Source organism: Microcebus murinus, chromosome 14 (genome assembly GCF_040939455.1).
Source record: "Microcebus murinus isolate Inina chromosome 14, M.murinus_Inina_mat1.0, whole genome shotgun sequence".
NCBI lineage: Eukaryota > Metazoa > Chordata > Mammalia > Primates > Cheirogaleidae > Microcebus > Microcebus murinus.
Window position 1 is genome coordinate 20,623,009 of NC_134117.1, and position 16,474 is coordinate 20,639,482.

Consider the following 16,474-nt stretch of genomic DNA (forward strand, 5'->3'; position numbering starts at 1 on the left):
ACTTACATAAGAATGAAAGTCATTCTTTAATAATTTATTTCTAGCTATGGGTCACATAACTAATCACCAGAATATGAGTGAGTGGGCTGAGATACTGGGTACATGCACATCACCCATCTTAGCCAAAGTGAGCCTTTCTTCAAGGCAGATCCCCGGAGATGGTCTCTGTATAAACAGTAGTGGGAAGGCCTGGCAAAATTGGCTCCCAGCAGTCAGAGCGATAGCCCACGGCTGTTTCCCCTTTGTCCTGTGGGCAAGCCAAGCTGAGAGCCCGTGCCTATCCCTCTGGGTTCAGCCAGAGGGAAACAGCGTTGCAGTTATATTGGAGCTCACTGAGAATTCTGGAGGGGCCTCCCAAAGTGCGACTTCTGTTTCAGTCAGTGCAACATCACTCTATTACAATGACAAAAATATTTTATCTCTGTTCTACTCTTCGGGACTGACACCCTGAAATATGTTCACCGGGAAAGCTACCATGAGATTTCAAGTCATTCATCACATCCCTCTTTCTGAAGCCTGACTGCTGCTGCCTCTCTTTCAAGGAAGATTTGCAGAGCAAGTTAGCATTTTACATTAGTGGTTTAGCTTTGGCCTTATGAAATAGCCATGCTTTTGCAGAGAACAAATTTATTCTTTGATAGAAAACCAAAGAGAAAAAGTGAAGTGAGATATCCCAATTTCCCGATTTCTCCTGGAAACATTTACTTCTTTTTGAACCTTTCTACAAGGTTGAAGATACAAAAAAAGCTAGTGTTTTGTTATCATCGTCATGGTGGTGGTTGTTTTTCTTTTTCAATTGTCAGCTAATCCAGAGTGAAGGAAACAAAGAATAAAGAAAACAGTTAGGCTTCTCCTTTCCCATCCTTCTCACCCCTCAGTCTTGGCCCAATCCTGCATTCATTTGCAATTGGAATCTGCTACTCCTCCCACCAAGTGAAATGCATCCTGAGAAGTGGGAAATTAACCCTGAACGAGGCCATTGTGAGATTTTCTGGTCAAATGGGATATTTCGTAGCTGCATGATTTCTGAAACTACTGTGGAAGGCTCATCGTGACCTTGTTAGGTTTCTACCAGTAGCTAGAGTTTCGGTGATTCCACCTGGCTGTATGTAATGAAAGACAATTGTCACTGAATGTTCCCTGTTGGCTTGGCTCTCCCCTGGACCATCCCCCAGATGACCTTGCCTGTCATTCTCCAACATTTGTAAAGGAATTCCCTAAAGTGAACACTGGGTGTCCTGTAAGCAGCAATTATGAAGTCTTCCTACCCATGCTGTGTTGAACCAGCACCAAATCCAGCTAGTATGTGCAAAATTCTAAGTACCAGCTGCCTGGTGGCAGGCCCCTGAGCTGAGCCTGTTTCTCCCTTCCAGAGCTCGCGTGCCAGCATCTCACCTCCATTACACAGATGGGCCAATTCATACTAACGCTTCATCGCTGCCTGCGATTTGTCTGTGCATGTGGAGGTGCAATTTGTCGTCATTCTCTGTGCCCCGGTTCATCTGCCAGAAGCCAAATATATCAGCCTATCAGGCAACTCAGAGGTCCCTGGAGGCAAGAAGGAAAGGAGGCTGAGAAATTTCCAAAGTAGACAGAAGATTTAAAACAGTTAGTCCCCACTGACAGCACTAACTGCCTAGGACAAAACTTTCCCTTAGGGGAATGCTCGAGACACTCCTGAAGGACATTTCTTTTTTGGCTGTGACTTTGAAGCATATGGCTTGTGCACAGAGGGACCTGGCTCAGCTCTGCTTGGTAGATCCAGATGTCTTGGAAGAGCATCCCAAAGACATCACCAGTAATGAGTACTGTGCCACTTGTGGCTGTGTTAAACTCTGCTTTGGAGCTGTCACTGAGAGTTGAGCTCCCACCATGTCCTGTTGTTTTCTCATTACGGCGTTCCCTGGGCCCAAGCACATTAGCATTGTGTATCCTTCTAATGAGAACATAATCTACTCTCTCAGGTCAAAGGGGTTTAAATGGCATTGTTGGTTCTGCAGGATATTTTCATGAATAATTGATTGATATTCTATGAGAAAAAAAGTTATATTGTTGAGAAGGCATTGATCCAGGGAATGTTTGTATTTCGACTAATTGGATAGAGTAGAAGTTGGCTGTGGACTACCATGGAATTTTTTTCTGTCATTTTGCCACCTACTGAAAGGTTTTTCTCTGCTCTTTCCCCAACAGCGACTACGGTTATGAGCGGCACAGCAATGGCCAGTGTCTGCCGGCATTTTGGTTCAATCCATCCTCTCTGTCAAAGGATTGCAGCTTGGGACAGAGTTACCTCAATAGTACTGGGTGAGTGTCAGAGGTGGTGACCTGAGAGGCCAGCCTTTGCTGCTCTCGAACATGTGTTATTCTGACAGAATTGCTTCTGATCCATGGCCAGGCTTATTTCCTTATAGCACTGTGTAATTGCTTTTGTTCATTTTAATAATGCAGCACAACTTTTCACTAATTGTGCAAGTTTCATCTGAGGATAAGACACCAGTTGGAAATAAAGAAATGAAATATGTATGTTCCTTAGTTGAAGATGACGATGATGATATTAATATATATGTTTTTTCATTTTTTGGATACATTTATTTCTAAACTACTTAATCGTGTGAGGTCAGCTTTAACCCTCACTGCATCCCTGGTGAGGAAGGCCAAATAGATCTTTCATGTGTGCATGTCCGGTTTTATAGATGTGGAGCCTGGAGTCAGAAAGGGAGCTCATTGACTTTTCAGGAGTATACTACTGTAATAAGAATGTGTTTCACTTTCTCTCTTGACACATTTAAAGCATGCATTCTGATCTTTATAAACCTGGAATCAGATTCTAAAATTTAGTGTTCAGTATTCTGTGTCGTGGGGCTTATTCAATATTATTTAAGAAATAAAAATAAAAGGAAAAAAATTTCATGACTTTGCCACAAATGTCATTGATATTTATAAACTTAAAAATAGCATGTAGAACTTATTTAAATTCTGATGCAAACAAATAATCCGTAAAAAGATATTTTTGAGCTATTGGGGGAAATTGAATATACATTTGTTCAGGTGATACATTAGTCTGGGCTCTTCAGTGAAGCAGAACCAATAGGATGTGTTAATATATTTCTATAGAAAGAGATACAAGGAATTGGCTCATTCCATTATGGAGTCAGGTAAGTCCCACGATCTGCAAAGTGAGTGAGTGAGCTGGAGAACCAGGAGAGCTGACAGTTTAGTTCTAGTTTGAGCTGAAGGCCTGAGAACCATGGAGCCAATGGTGTGGTTCCTGTCCAAAAGCCGGGAGACTTGAGAACCAGGAAGAGCCAGTGTTTCAGTTCAAGCCCAAAGGGAGGGGGCGAGGGGGAGCCAGTGTCCCAATTTGAATGCCAACAGACATAAGGAATTCTCTCTTACTTAGGGGGACTGTTAGTTAAACTGTTAGCCTTTTGTTCTATTCAGGCCTTTAATTGGTTGAGGCTCACCCACACTAGGGAAGGCAATTTAAGTCTACTGACTTAAATGTTAATCACATTTAAAAATACCTTCACAGAAACACCCAGAATAACTTTTGACCAAATATCTGGCCACTCCATGGCCCAGTAAAGTTGAAACATCAATTAACCACCCCATGTGATATTAAGGTGTTATAGTTATGTATTTAGGTATCATAAAGACATTTTGGTTAGGCTAAGAAAAAAAGCAGCCTTGTTTTTAGAGATACATATTGTCTGAGTTTTATTTTAAAGTATTATAAAAGGGATAGATATTGATCATTTTTGGAGAGGAGTGAATAGGCACATGGAGGTGTATTCTACTATTTTTTTGTATTTGTGCATATATGAAAATTCTGATATTAAAACTTTAAAAAGAAAGAAAGAAAAAGGAAAGAAGAAGGTGATGGAGGTGGGAACCTTACCAATAAGCCAGTTCTACTTGGCAAAGCCTCTTATCGTTGCTCATGCCTGCTTTAGTAAGGATAATCTACTTGAGAAGGTGAAACTTCCATTTACATATTCTGTGTTTGAAAATTTTAAATATGTTTCATTATGAAAAAGATTACCAAAAATAATGTATGCTATTCTTTTAAAGGCAGGAAAAGACATAGAAAGAAACTTCATCTATTTCTGATGTTAGTGATTCCTAGAATCTTTGAATGAAGGAATGAGATGTAATTTATTGAATGCTAACACAAAATCTTGAGAAAATACAAATAATACTTTACAGCAATGAATCAGTGAGATCTTCAGCATAATACCAGGGGAAAAGAAATTGAAAAGGGCTTGTAAAATAACTAAACTTAGTGGAGAGGGAATGCCAAAGACCAGAGTTTTATTACCTGTAGGTACCAGCCTGTTTAGACATTGTAAAGGTACCACTGGAAACCCTTCAAGCTAATTTAAGAATTGATTTTTTTTTTTTTTTAACTAACTCAATCACTCAGGAAAGTGATATTAGTCTCTCTTTGGTATAGATGAGAAAGGGCTGAGGCACAGAAGGGTCACAGTTGTTCCAGATGCTACACAAATCATTGGAATAAGGCAGAATGAAGGCCCATGACCTGTAACTTTCCAGTTTATTGGGATATTATAAATACTGACTAATATAAAACATCAGAGATGAATAAATTATAATTTTCTATTAAAAAAGGATTTATTGTCTATGCCCTATAAAATTAAAAGTATAATTTCAGCTAAAAAATATGATTTAGGAACAAGTGTTCAGGCATGCAAATGTGTATCCATGCAGTTATTATGGTTAGTAGTCACAAAATTACAACACTACCTTCTAGGAATCCACCTTCACTCTGGGGGTTTGCTTATATCAGAGGGTATTACATGGTTACATCTGACCCAAAATGATTCTTATTAAGTTGCCACATCCTCTACTTCATCTATTTCATTCAAACATTTTGCAGAAAAGCATTAGCATTGGTGACCAGGCTTGTGCACAGAACATATGATAAATCCCAGCCATAAGCAGGAATGTCAAATGTTCTCCTCTCATAAGTAAGGTGCTCATAGGTGAAGGAGTGACCACTTGAAGAGGACCTAACAGGCTAAAGTCAGGGGGAAAGGTATCAATATAACCCCACTGATCAGCTTATTATCTAAACTGTACATTTTGCATTAAGAGCAAAAAACTTTTAGCTGGGACAAGAGCCTAAAATCATCTTCCAAGAAAGCCTCACACTATTGAATTCCCCTTTGCAGCTTCTGTAGCCAACTCAAGAGTTGGCAAGGAGTAAAATGTAGGTGAAATTTTAAAAGAATTTTCTGCTTTTCTGAATGTCACTCCAGCCCCTCACCCTAGATGTCACTTTGCTATATATAATTACAAATGACATATATAGATATATTCTATATGTTTAAAAATCCAATTTAGATCAGTTCTGGCCCCCTTTTTCATACAACTATGATTTGTTTGGTATGCATGATGCCAAACACTTTGCTTTGCATTTGACAGTGAATAATTGTGTGAAGAGAAAATATGTAAAAGTAATTTGAGAAGATATATATATATATATAATTTCCTACTAAGTATATTGTTCCTGTATTTGCTTTTTTCATTCAAAAATGCATCTCAAACATGTTTACAAGTTAGAATATATAGGGCTACTTTTCATCTCATTTCTTTAATTCTATAACATTACCTATTACAGGATATTTAGTTATTCCCTTTCATTGACATTTGGGTTATTTTTGTTTTGTTTTGTTTTTTTTTGCCACCATAAACAGTGCTGCAATTAACATTCTCGTACTGTAATGATTGTTACAGGAAAGCATATAAAGATAATTAGTCTCTTTTGGCAATTGGAGGTATTTCTGCTCGCTCGCAAAGCAAATTTCATGCAGCCAACTGGTTACGTCTCAGACTTGATTATCAGGCATTGCCAAATATCTCCCCCATAAGGGTTAAAACTCTAGCTTCCTGCTCACCTGCTGTCTGTGAATCCCACAAAAGTGGAGATTCATTTGTATTAACTGCTGTCCTCTAAAATTCAAATGCCAGTAGGTTCTGCAAAGGAAAGCTGGCGGAGGGGGGAGTAGGACTTTGCTAAATTAATAAGGTGAGGGAGGTCACTTCATGCACAAAGAACAAGAAGTGACCCTGGAAAGGGCCACACTGGTAGTTTTGTCAAGACAAGCCGTGATGCTAGTGCCTGGAAGCCGATAGAGTTAAATAGCCACTCTGCACCCTATGTTTCCAATGCCAATTTGAAGCCTGTCATGGACATGTCATGCTCAGTCAGCACAGAATCTGTGTTAGCCTCAGGGCTAGGATGAAGTGCAGAGGAATCACAAGCGCAGGGTTGGCCTGACAGTGAAAGCGTCCACAAATGGTGCTCCTGGGCACTTCAGTATCCCTCACAGCATAGCACATCGTGCAGACATGCAGTCACAGCGAGAATTGAGTAGGGTCCACTAAAAAGCCATCCCTTGTCAGTCAAGGTTAACGAGCAAATCTCCAAACATCACTATATATATGTGTGTGTGTGTGTGTGTGTGTGTGTGTGTGTGTGTGTGTGTGTGTCTATGTGTGCATGTGTGTATATACATATATATAAATGTATGTATATATTTTACTTTCTTAAATGCCTCACTTCGTAAATGGATATGGTTGCTTTCACAGTCAGCTTATCACGTGTGTTAAGTGATATAGCAGTGCTCTCAGATTCACCCACTTCTCCATGATGGAAAAATCTTAGCATTGGTTATGATTGTGCCCAGGAGAAATGCTGTTTTGAGGACATGCCAACATTTTTATCAGATTCATTGTGTAGAAGTGAATGGTTACACAAATTTTGTTTTAGTTCTTAGAAAAGTTGGGTGGAACAAGAAGTGAAGTGGGTGCAGAATGCCCCTCCAGGTAGCTGTAACCATTGGTTTTGCTGCTTGGTCCACTCGTGTTAGGGTTTCTAATGTCCACACCATCAGGCCACATATGAGCAAAGTCCTGCTGTGTTTTTCACTGTTGGCTCCCTTTTTCTTTTCACCCTGGGCCCTCAAAACTTCTGCAAGCCATTTGATATCCAGATGGAAAACAAGAGGCTGGTAATTGGGCCTCAGCCTATTATGGATTGAGGGTGAAATATAATGGAGGATGTTTTGTTTGGTGAAAAAAAGAGTAAGTTTTTGAGTTTCACAATTAACGGTTTCCAATCCAATTTCTGCAATTTACTGTTATCTTTAACAAGTGACTTTGTTTCTTTGAGCCTTAGTTCCTTAACCTATAAAATTTTTGCTATTTGCCTTCAGGGTTTGATTAAATGTGATACATTATATAAAGCATGTGGCACAATGCCTAGCACACAGTAATCACTTTACACAATGCGTGTACCCTCACCAATAGTTACCATATAAGGGCTTCTCTAGGGTAAAGAAAAAAGAAGGGGAAAAACTTCCTTTTATTATGACTCTATAGCCCAGACATGTATTTGGTGCTGAATAGTGACTGTAATACTGGGATCTGGGGCATGTTTAATCTAAGACCCTGTTTTCTCATCTGTAAAACAAAAATAATAACCTGTGTAGGTCATAGTCACATAATTGGAAAGTGATGTACACTGTACACCAAAACACACGTCTGTCCCTCTGACCACTCAGACCAATAAATCATTTGCTTCATTACTGAAAAGTTTCCTTTTGCTCAAATAAAATTAAATCAGCATTCATTTTAGTATTTTATTGCATGTTTTATTACATGTGGTAGCGCAGAAATAATCCCAAATTCATTCCTCTTTGTTTCTTCTTTGGTGTCTATAAATATCACAGTTTGCACACACGCAAGCACAAGCTCATTTAGTTGTACTTATATATGGTTAAATCTTGTTATTCTGTTTTGGAACCAGGGAATATACTGCAAATTTAAGTTGCTAAATTAACTAGGACATTGCTTGTTTCATGCCAATGGTAAAGGATTCTGTAAATATAAAATAAAGTGGGCATTGGATTAGTTTATTCTACGAAACCAAGATAATCTTCTCAAGGGACATATTTCTTCTTGCTATTAAGCTAGAGATATTTCTAGACATGTTAAAAAAAACTATGTATAGAAATTTCTGTCTGTGGTGTTTCTTTTTACAGGAACCATTAATCCCTCATAAAAGAATATACAAAGATAACTCTTACTGTTCTTCAGGGTTAGTTTCTTGAGATACAATGAGGATATTTACTCAGAAGCACAATTTTTTAAAATAGCTTAAGTTTAGCATCTATATAAAAATATTTAAAGGGTTCAGTAAAAAAGATACATACAAATTATAGTCAAATAGTCATCTCCATACTATCATAATACATTTGAAATGCTTTTTATAAACAAGTTTTGGTGTCTTTTTGCACAGTAGGATGACTAGAGTTAATATATTGTATATTTCAAAATAGCTAGAAGACAGGATTTTGAATGTTCTCACCACAAAGAAGTGATACATGTTTGAGGTGCTGGAAATGATGGATTTGATCATTATACAATGTATGCATGTATCAAAATATCACCCTATACTCCATAAATATATATAATTAATATGTATCAATTAAAAATAAAATAAAACTAAAAAAATTCCTCTCTACCTCAGCCATAAAAACACTTAGACCCTTGCTAACCTGCCATCCTCCTGGATTTTCTATTTTCAGGATCTTTGGGGCCTTTGATCTCTTCCCAGGCGACTCAGTTTCCAGTGCCTTGATGAGATTTTGATGTTCAGTCTGATCTCCACTCAGCGAGATTTGTCAGTATGCATCAAGGAGAATAATTGGCCCTAAAAGTGGTGCATGTGTTTAAAGTCCACAGAAAAGAAATCACTTGCATTATTTACAGACTCATCACTGCATGGGCCCGTGTAGCTGTTTGCTTGCCAAGAACCATGCAGGCTCACAGCAGACACTCAATAATTGTTTCTTGCTATGAAGTTGACTCTTCAGAGTTACCTTTTTTAGATGAAGTTTTTCATATTTTCATGGGATGGTATTGGGGCTGGAAAATGAAGAAGGTGGTGAATATCACTATATGTGGAAGTCCACTTTCTTGCATAACTCTTATCATCCACATCAATAGTATAGGCATTAATGATTCTTACCCAGGTGCTGTGGCATAGTGGCAAGACAATACCAAACATAGTCCCAAGGCCCAGAACTGTCAGTCATTCCCTATGCAACCTTGGCCAACTCTCTAAACCGGGTTGCCTTTTCCTTGTGTGCAAAACAAAGGGATTATAATGGATGATCTTTTCCTTCAAGCTCTGACATTTCCATGACCAACTGAAATGATTCATTATTAGGATTCCTTGGACTACAGTTGGTCAAAAGAAAGGAAAAAAAGAAACTTCATACAGCTTAGTGGTACAACTAGTTGATTCAGATAGTGGGTTCTATGAGCTATTCTCATGATTCTTAATATTAAGTCATTTAGCTTAGTGTGGCCATATGTCCCATTTCATCAAGCTAGTATTCAAAATGAAGTCACATTTCATTTACCATTTAAATTAAATGACTTGTGCTTCCATCCTGCTTAATGCAAGAAAAGCTTTCTTTCCTCAGCCTCGTCTTCTGATATCTGCCTATCCTCCAGCCCCTAGGTCTGCTTACTCATTTAAAGGAAATAGTCCCGAGAGCTATTGCCTTGAGGAGATAAACTTGGAAATCCTGCTCAGTCAGCCATGGAACTCCATTTTTTCTGAATGCTGATGCTATGGCTGCTGCCTAGATTATTCTTGATATGTGGGCACATTGCCACCCCGAGCATACCTTGTCACATGGGATCGATCCCCTTTAAAGCATCAATGGCCATCTTTGGGCTGCCTGTGTCTATTGATGAAGAGTCACAGTGGTTAATGTACAGCCACCAGTGAGGTCTGCCAGCCTAGAAGCCCAGTGCAATCCTTATTCACTGCAGATCAGGAGATGTGGGCTACCACCACTACTGCTTTCCCTGAAGCAGTTTGGGTGCAGGGGTAGAAGAATCCATCTCTTCCTTAATTGTTAAGTCATGGCACTGCAGCCCTGGATACTCATGTTAGAGATCTATAGTTATATAGCTCTTTTAATTTGCACACATGAACATCACACATAGCTGTTTTCCCCATTGCACATCTGCATTGCTAAGGCGGTAGGTCTTGGAAGATTTTAAGTCTAAGCCATACACAACTATCCCCCTTCTCTGTCCCCAAGGCTTGCTTCATTTCCCGCTTCATTAAGTCCAATGTCATTGTAACAAGGCAAGGTTTTCCCTTGAAAGCAAAGGCATATAGTACAAGCCAAGAAATGAAACCATTTAATTTTTTCCCATTGTGAGTGCAAATGAGGGACACCATCGTTCAGTGACAATAAGATCTTCCTAGAGTACCAAAAGAGCTAGTGTTCCAGTTCTGTCTTGATCATTACATGTGATAACTACTGTGAAAACAGGGGAGGGGCAGCTGCACAGAGAAACATGTTTTCTAAGCTGATTATTAAAAGGATGAGTAGAAGTTTGATGGGAGGAAAGGGCATCGCAGGCAGAATGAACAGCACGGACAAAATAAGACATATAGTGTTCAGAATGGCCTCAGCTCAGGAAGCATATGAGGCAGTGGAAAGAGTTGAAGCTGAAAAAATGCATTGAGGTCAGATCATGGACCTTTACTTTCAACGTGAACTTTACTCTTTAGAATAAGCTCGTAGGAAGTTTTGAATGATTTTAAGAAAGGAATTGGCATGATTGAGTTTGATCTTAAGATGATCTTGAAAATGAGAATGTAGTTTTTATTTTTAGGTATCTTGCTGTATATAATAATAGTAATAGTAAGTTAATATTTAATACTTAAATGTTAACTTTTTCTTTTTTTATATATATTTTAATTTGTATTAAGTTCTTACAATGTGCCAGACTCTATGCTAAGCCTTTTTACAAAATGTATTATCTGATTGAATCCTCCCAAGAACTTTATGAAAGGATTCTGTAATTTTCCCTATTTTACAGCCAAAGAATCCAAAGATTGGAGAGAGGTTGATTAAATTGCCCAAGTTCATATAGTAAGAGAGGGCATGAATTGAAACTCAAGGAGTTTGGTTCCACAATACTAGTTTTAACTTTTGGAGCAGTGGTCTTTAATCCTAACTGCAAACTAGAATCACCAGGGGAACTTAAAACAAAAACAAACAGACCCCAGAATCCTCAATTAAATCAAAATTTCTGGGGACAGGGCATGGGTATCCGTATATTTCAAGAAGTTCCCCCAAGTGATTCCAAAAGGCAGAGAAGGAAGAGATCTTCCGAGTTAGACTACACTGTCACCTTAACGTACACTGAACAGTCCTAAACATCTGTGTTCCACCATCACCACCTCAAAGTGACAAGGAAAATAAAACAACTCCTAAATAGAAAAATCACAGAATACAAAGACTTTCAGTGCTCTTTGCCAGCTTTACTCACAAAGAAAAATATGGCCTTTACCTTTTTTAAGACTGCCAGGCAGCACAGAAGCAAAATCAAAGAGGGTAGGGACAAAAAGGCAAACATGACAGAGGTATATCAAGATAGGAAGGAAGAGAATAGCTGAAATTGGGGTTGCTGGAGTAATAAGACACTATCTGCCCATTGTAGTAAGTAATAAGTAATAAGAAACTGACCCGTTGGTAACATGGAAGGCACATTTGCAGAACGTTTCCTTTTCAGTAATTGTACAAAGACTCCCTCGCCATTACAAAGCACTTTTCTTCTTGGCAGATTGAAGAATGCTTTACCAACTAAATGCATCCCAGTAATATTCAGAGCTCAGGTCCAACATAATCATAAGATGCCTTGTTATTACGGAGGTAGCAGTCCCATTTAATAACATATTAAATGAATTATTCATTTATGTAACTGAGACCCATGGACAGCTGCTGGGATGAAAATAGAACCATTCTGCAATGCAAAAAGCAGGTGTGTGCTTACTTGGGTAAATGAACTCTGTATTACAGCACAATTTTCTTCTAAATTTCAGGGACAGGTCTGGTGGGGCTAATGTGATGCTATTTCATACAGGAAATAAAATGGTTTCAGAATGGTTTTTAATGAGCATTTAAAAAAAAATTACCAACAGTCTTCTCTGTGGCAGAATCCCAGGGGGGGTGGCTTCGTGCTTTGGATTTAAGCAGAACTCCTGATGTTGCAGGATTCAGAAAAGCCTGAGATGATGATTGGTCAGAACAGCGACAAACAAAAGGAATATTCTGTAGCTGATGATGCTAGTGGTGATGGTGAGCCCATGCTTCTATAGCTGCTCTCCAAGAGAGAGTCACAGGTGTGCTTGGATGCCAAGTAAATAAAAATTATAACTTGACTTTAGTTTGCATGGTGCCTCACCTCTACAACATGCAGGCAGTCTGTGATGCACAGTTAAACTCACTGAGATGCCATAATTATCCTGGGTGGTATTGCTGGCCATGTTCTTGCTGCCATTGCTGGCACCAGAATGCTGCCATTCTCCAATGTCGGCACCATGTTTTTTTATTTCCTTCTCTCCTCTACCTGCCCTTATTTTCTCTTTCAATATGCATACACTCATAAGCACTTACAAAGTATTTTTTTTTTTAATACCAGATGGGATGATGTTCAAATGCTCTGACATGAAAATGACTAATCAGAATGGGCAGTGATCTCAGTGCTAGAGCAGGGTTTTGGAGAACCCTGATGTGCTACGTGTTAACTCATTAGTTGCTGTTTTATGAAAAAAAAGTGGAGACTTGGCTCCGGTTCTGTTCCTGCCTGTAATCCTAGCACTCTGGGTGGCTGAGGTCGGAGGATCACTCGAGGTTAGGAGTTTGAGACCAGCCTGAGTAAGAGACCCTGTCTCTACTAAAATTAGAAAGAAATTAAATGGCCAACTAAAAATATACAGAAAAAAATTTAGCTGAGCATGGTGGTACATGCCTGTAGTCCCAGCTACTCAGGAGGCTGAGGCAGTAGGATTGCTTGAGCCCAGGAGCTTGAGGTTGCTGTGAGCTAGGCTGACGTCATGGCACTCGAGCCCAGGCAACAAAGTGAGACTCTATCTCAAAAAAAAAAAAGAATTTAGCACAATGACTAGAGCATAGCACTCTCTATGAAATTCTTACTATTTTTACTATCATAGTCAGGGAAATTTTCTTAGAGAAGATAGGAAGTAAGCTGTACCATAAAGGGTGAGTAAGTTTTAGAAATTTTAAGCAGCTGATGGGACATGCAGGGGACATAGAAGCAGAAAGAGCAAAAAATAAAAAGTAATTTCAAGAGGACTAAAAATAGATAGAATGGGGCTTTGGGCTTGTTGGGGAGAAACAGTTCAGAACAGTAGAATGAAATTAGCTTGTAGAGAGCTTTATGCCCCCATGCCCAGGATTCCAGGGTTTGCAACTATATCCTAAGGGCCTTCTGAAACCAGGGAGGAGAAACAATAATAATAAAATTAAATAAAAATAATTGGCAACATTTCATGAACACTTGCTAAGGATTAGGGTGGTTCTGCGTATTCTGAATACATTAATCCATTAATTCTTATAGCCCCCCCGTAAGGTGAGTGAAGTGTTAGTGGACCTTGTACTGATCTGTAAAGTTCAAAGCACTTTTCTAGATGGTATCTCCTTTGACTTTCTCATAGAGGAAAGGGCACGGGCTAGACTTAAATAGATTGGAGAACTATGCCAGTTTGGTAAATAGTTTTACTGGAGTCCAGCTCCGTACATTCTTTTCTATATTATCTACACCCATTTTCATGCAACTGCAGAGTTCAGAAGTGACAAAGACCATACAGCCTACAAAGCTAAAATATTTACTATCTGGCCCTTTATGTAAAAAGTTTGCTGACCTCTGGTCTGGAAGAATGGAGAGTAGGTTTTGATTGCCTTCAATTTGGGCTCTAGGCAAGTAACTAACTCGAGGCAAGTAGACTTGGGAAATAAAATACAGAAATAAGTAAAGTAGTTGCTATGGACGCAACAGTAAAAAAGACAATGAATAGGTAACACTGAACTTCAAAAATCTTAAGGTTTGGTCATCCTAAAATTACAGATTCTAATTTACTATGAATCTGATAAATTATATAGGATAAATGTGTAGGATAATTCATTTTTTCTATTAAAATTAAAAGAGATAAGCAAAAGAGTAGGAAGGGTTTACTCAAGTAAAAACTGAAGCCTCTTTAATGTGAAGTTTCAGTAGTTTACCTGACATAACCTTCCATGAAATATTGAGTAGAAAATATCAAATTTAGCCAACTTGTTCTGCACTACAACATTACTATAGCATTCCCTATGAGATCTAATGTTGAGTTATATATCCATAATAATCTATTATTTGCCAGAATTGCAAATCCCCGTGCAATATATATTACTCATTCTAGTCCTTAAGTACATAGCCTTTGAATTATTTCCTAGATTATCCATTTATGTCTCTTCAACTAGATTATAAACTTAGTGAGAGCAGGGACCATATCTTGTATGGCATTTCCCATAGCTCCAAAATAAAGAAATGATTTATTAATTGATTAGATGAATAAAAGAAGTCAATTAAAATGCTAAGAATTCGATATAATGTGTGACCATGATTATTTATCTCTCTACTGGGTGCTTTATATGAATTAGCCCTACGAGCTTTGTATGAATTGGTAACATGAAAGACAGTTAGGTGCTTATTGATGGTCCTCAGGGCTAGGCACTTTATTCCGTTTGAAGACTTGGGAGTGATTGACATTGTAATGAGCTGCTTTACGACTTGAGCTTTTCTCCATGTAGGTATAGGAAGGTGGTTTCCAACAACTGCACTGATGGCGTAAGAGAACAGTACACTGCCAAGCCACAGAAGTGTCCGGGAAAGGCCCCCCGGGGGCTGCGGATCGTCACGGCTGATGGAAAGCTGACAGCAGAGCAAGGGCACAACGTTACTCTCATGGTGCAATTGGAAGAGGTGGGACTGATTCCTATCCCCCTTCTATTAACACTTGCTATGACAGGTGATGTCTCCTAATAAATCATGGTTTTGTTTATATGCCTTCTTCAGCTTTCTCAATTTTATATGCCATTGATTTTTTTTAATTTTATACTAATTTTAGCTCCTTGTTTTTTGCTGTTGTTATCATTTCACCTTCCCTGACACATTTCTACAGTTACTTTCATTTTACTGCAAATTGTTCTTCACTCTATTTTTTTTTTTTCTGAGATGGGGTCTTGCTCTTGGTCAGGCTGGTCTCAAACTCCTGATCTCAAGTGATCCTCCTCCCCCCAGAGTGCTAGGATTACAGGTGTGAGCCACCCAGCTTGGCCTTTCTTCACTCTTTCTTAATCTCTTACTTATGGGGGATTCTATTTGGATTTAACCTTGCCTTACTGGCCCTTTTAGCAAAATATTATCTCAGAATACATTAATGCTATTCCTAGAATAATGTAATACACACACATAACCAACCAACCTAAAAGATTCTAATTCTTTCATTCTCTCTTAGCCTGAAGTCTTGGCTTTTCTTTTCCAAAGGCAATATCATGGTCATTCATATGGCTCTGAGGGTAATCTAAACATAAGTGGGTATAAATTCTTTGGCAATTGAAGGTTTGCATTTTTGTAATACCTCAGGGATATCATTATAATCATCAATTATTATTTACCAGGCTGTGACTGTCTGAAATGTCTGTTCAGATGGTGGATAAGATGAAATTGATCTTATGTATTTTAGAGTATACACAGGAATTTTGTCATCTTGTAAATGAGGAAGATGGTCCCTAAAGTGTAAGCACTTGCATTAAATCATTTCAATCTTTAAACCAGGCCTTCCTACCCTCAACCATGTTTTCTGCGTACCTAAAATATATGCAGTGAGCACTGTGCTAGACACTGTGGATGCAAAGGGATTTTAAAAGTTAATAACAACACCAGGATTAAAATATGTAACATTGACTTCCAGTTTCCTTTTCTGATAGCCCAGGGGTCTCAGTCTTTAACATGCATAAGAATCACCTGTAGAGCACATGAAAACCACTTTTCTTGGCCACATCCCTGAAGATTCTGATTCAGTGGATTGGGGTGAGGCCCAAGAATATGCATTCTAACAAGTTCACAGGTTATGCATTGAGTTTTAGAAAAATAAAACAATAAGACCAAGGCTAGGAGTACAGAGAAATCAGAGGCTCTGGGGTATGACTTAAAGGGGAAAAGATGAAGTGATTAAGATAGTTTTATGAGGTTTGATCAAAATGATTAGTATTTTAATTCCTGCCAGAAAAATAATGAGGTTGAAACTCTGGCTTAGATCATGCTCATGCTTCTGATCCCCAGGCTACTTAAAGAACCACTGCTGTGGCCAATATTCCTTTCCTAGTTATCTCCTTAATGAGTGCCTTTCAACCACACCCAATCTTCTAAGCACTAAGGTTCCCAAAATTCTTCAGTTGGAACTAGCAAGATACAGGCCAATTTAGGCCAATCAGATTGCTCATACTTTATATAAATAAACTCTTTAGGGACTTCTGCCTGAAGCTATAACAAATTAGCTTGCAGCAAACGCAAA

General features: G+C 38.6%; 1 protein-coding gene across 4 annotated transcripts in view; it reads left to right on the forward strand.

Annotated features, from left to right (window-relative positions):
• Nucleotides 1-16,474, forward strand: part of SORCS1 (sortilin related VPS10 domain containing receptor 1) — a 500,078-nt gene that overhangs the window by 410,924 nt on the left and 72,680 nt on the right. For all 4 annotated transcript variants that reach the window (XM_076009802.1, XM_076009801.1, XM_012770834.2 and 1 more), the window contains exons 17-18: nucleotides 2,191-2,304; nucleotides 14,709-14,880. In XM_076009802.1, coding sequence (XP_075865917.1) covers nucleotides 2,191-2,304; nucleotides 14,709-14,880 — 286 coding nt within the window. The remainder of the gene's footprint in view (nucleotides 1-2,190; nucleotides 2,305-14,708; nucleotides 14,881-16,474) is intronic.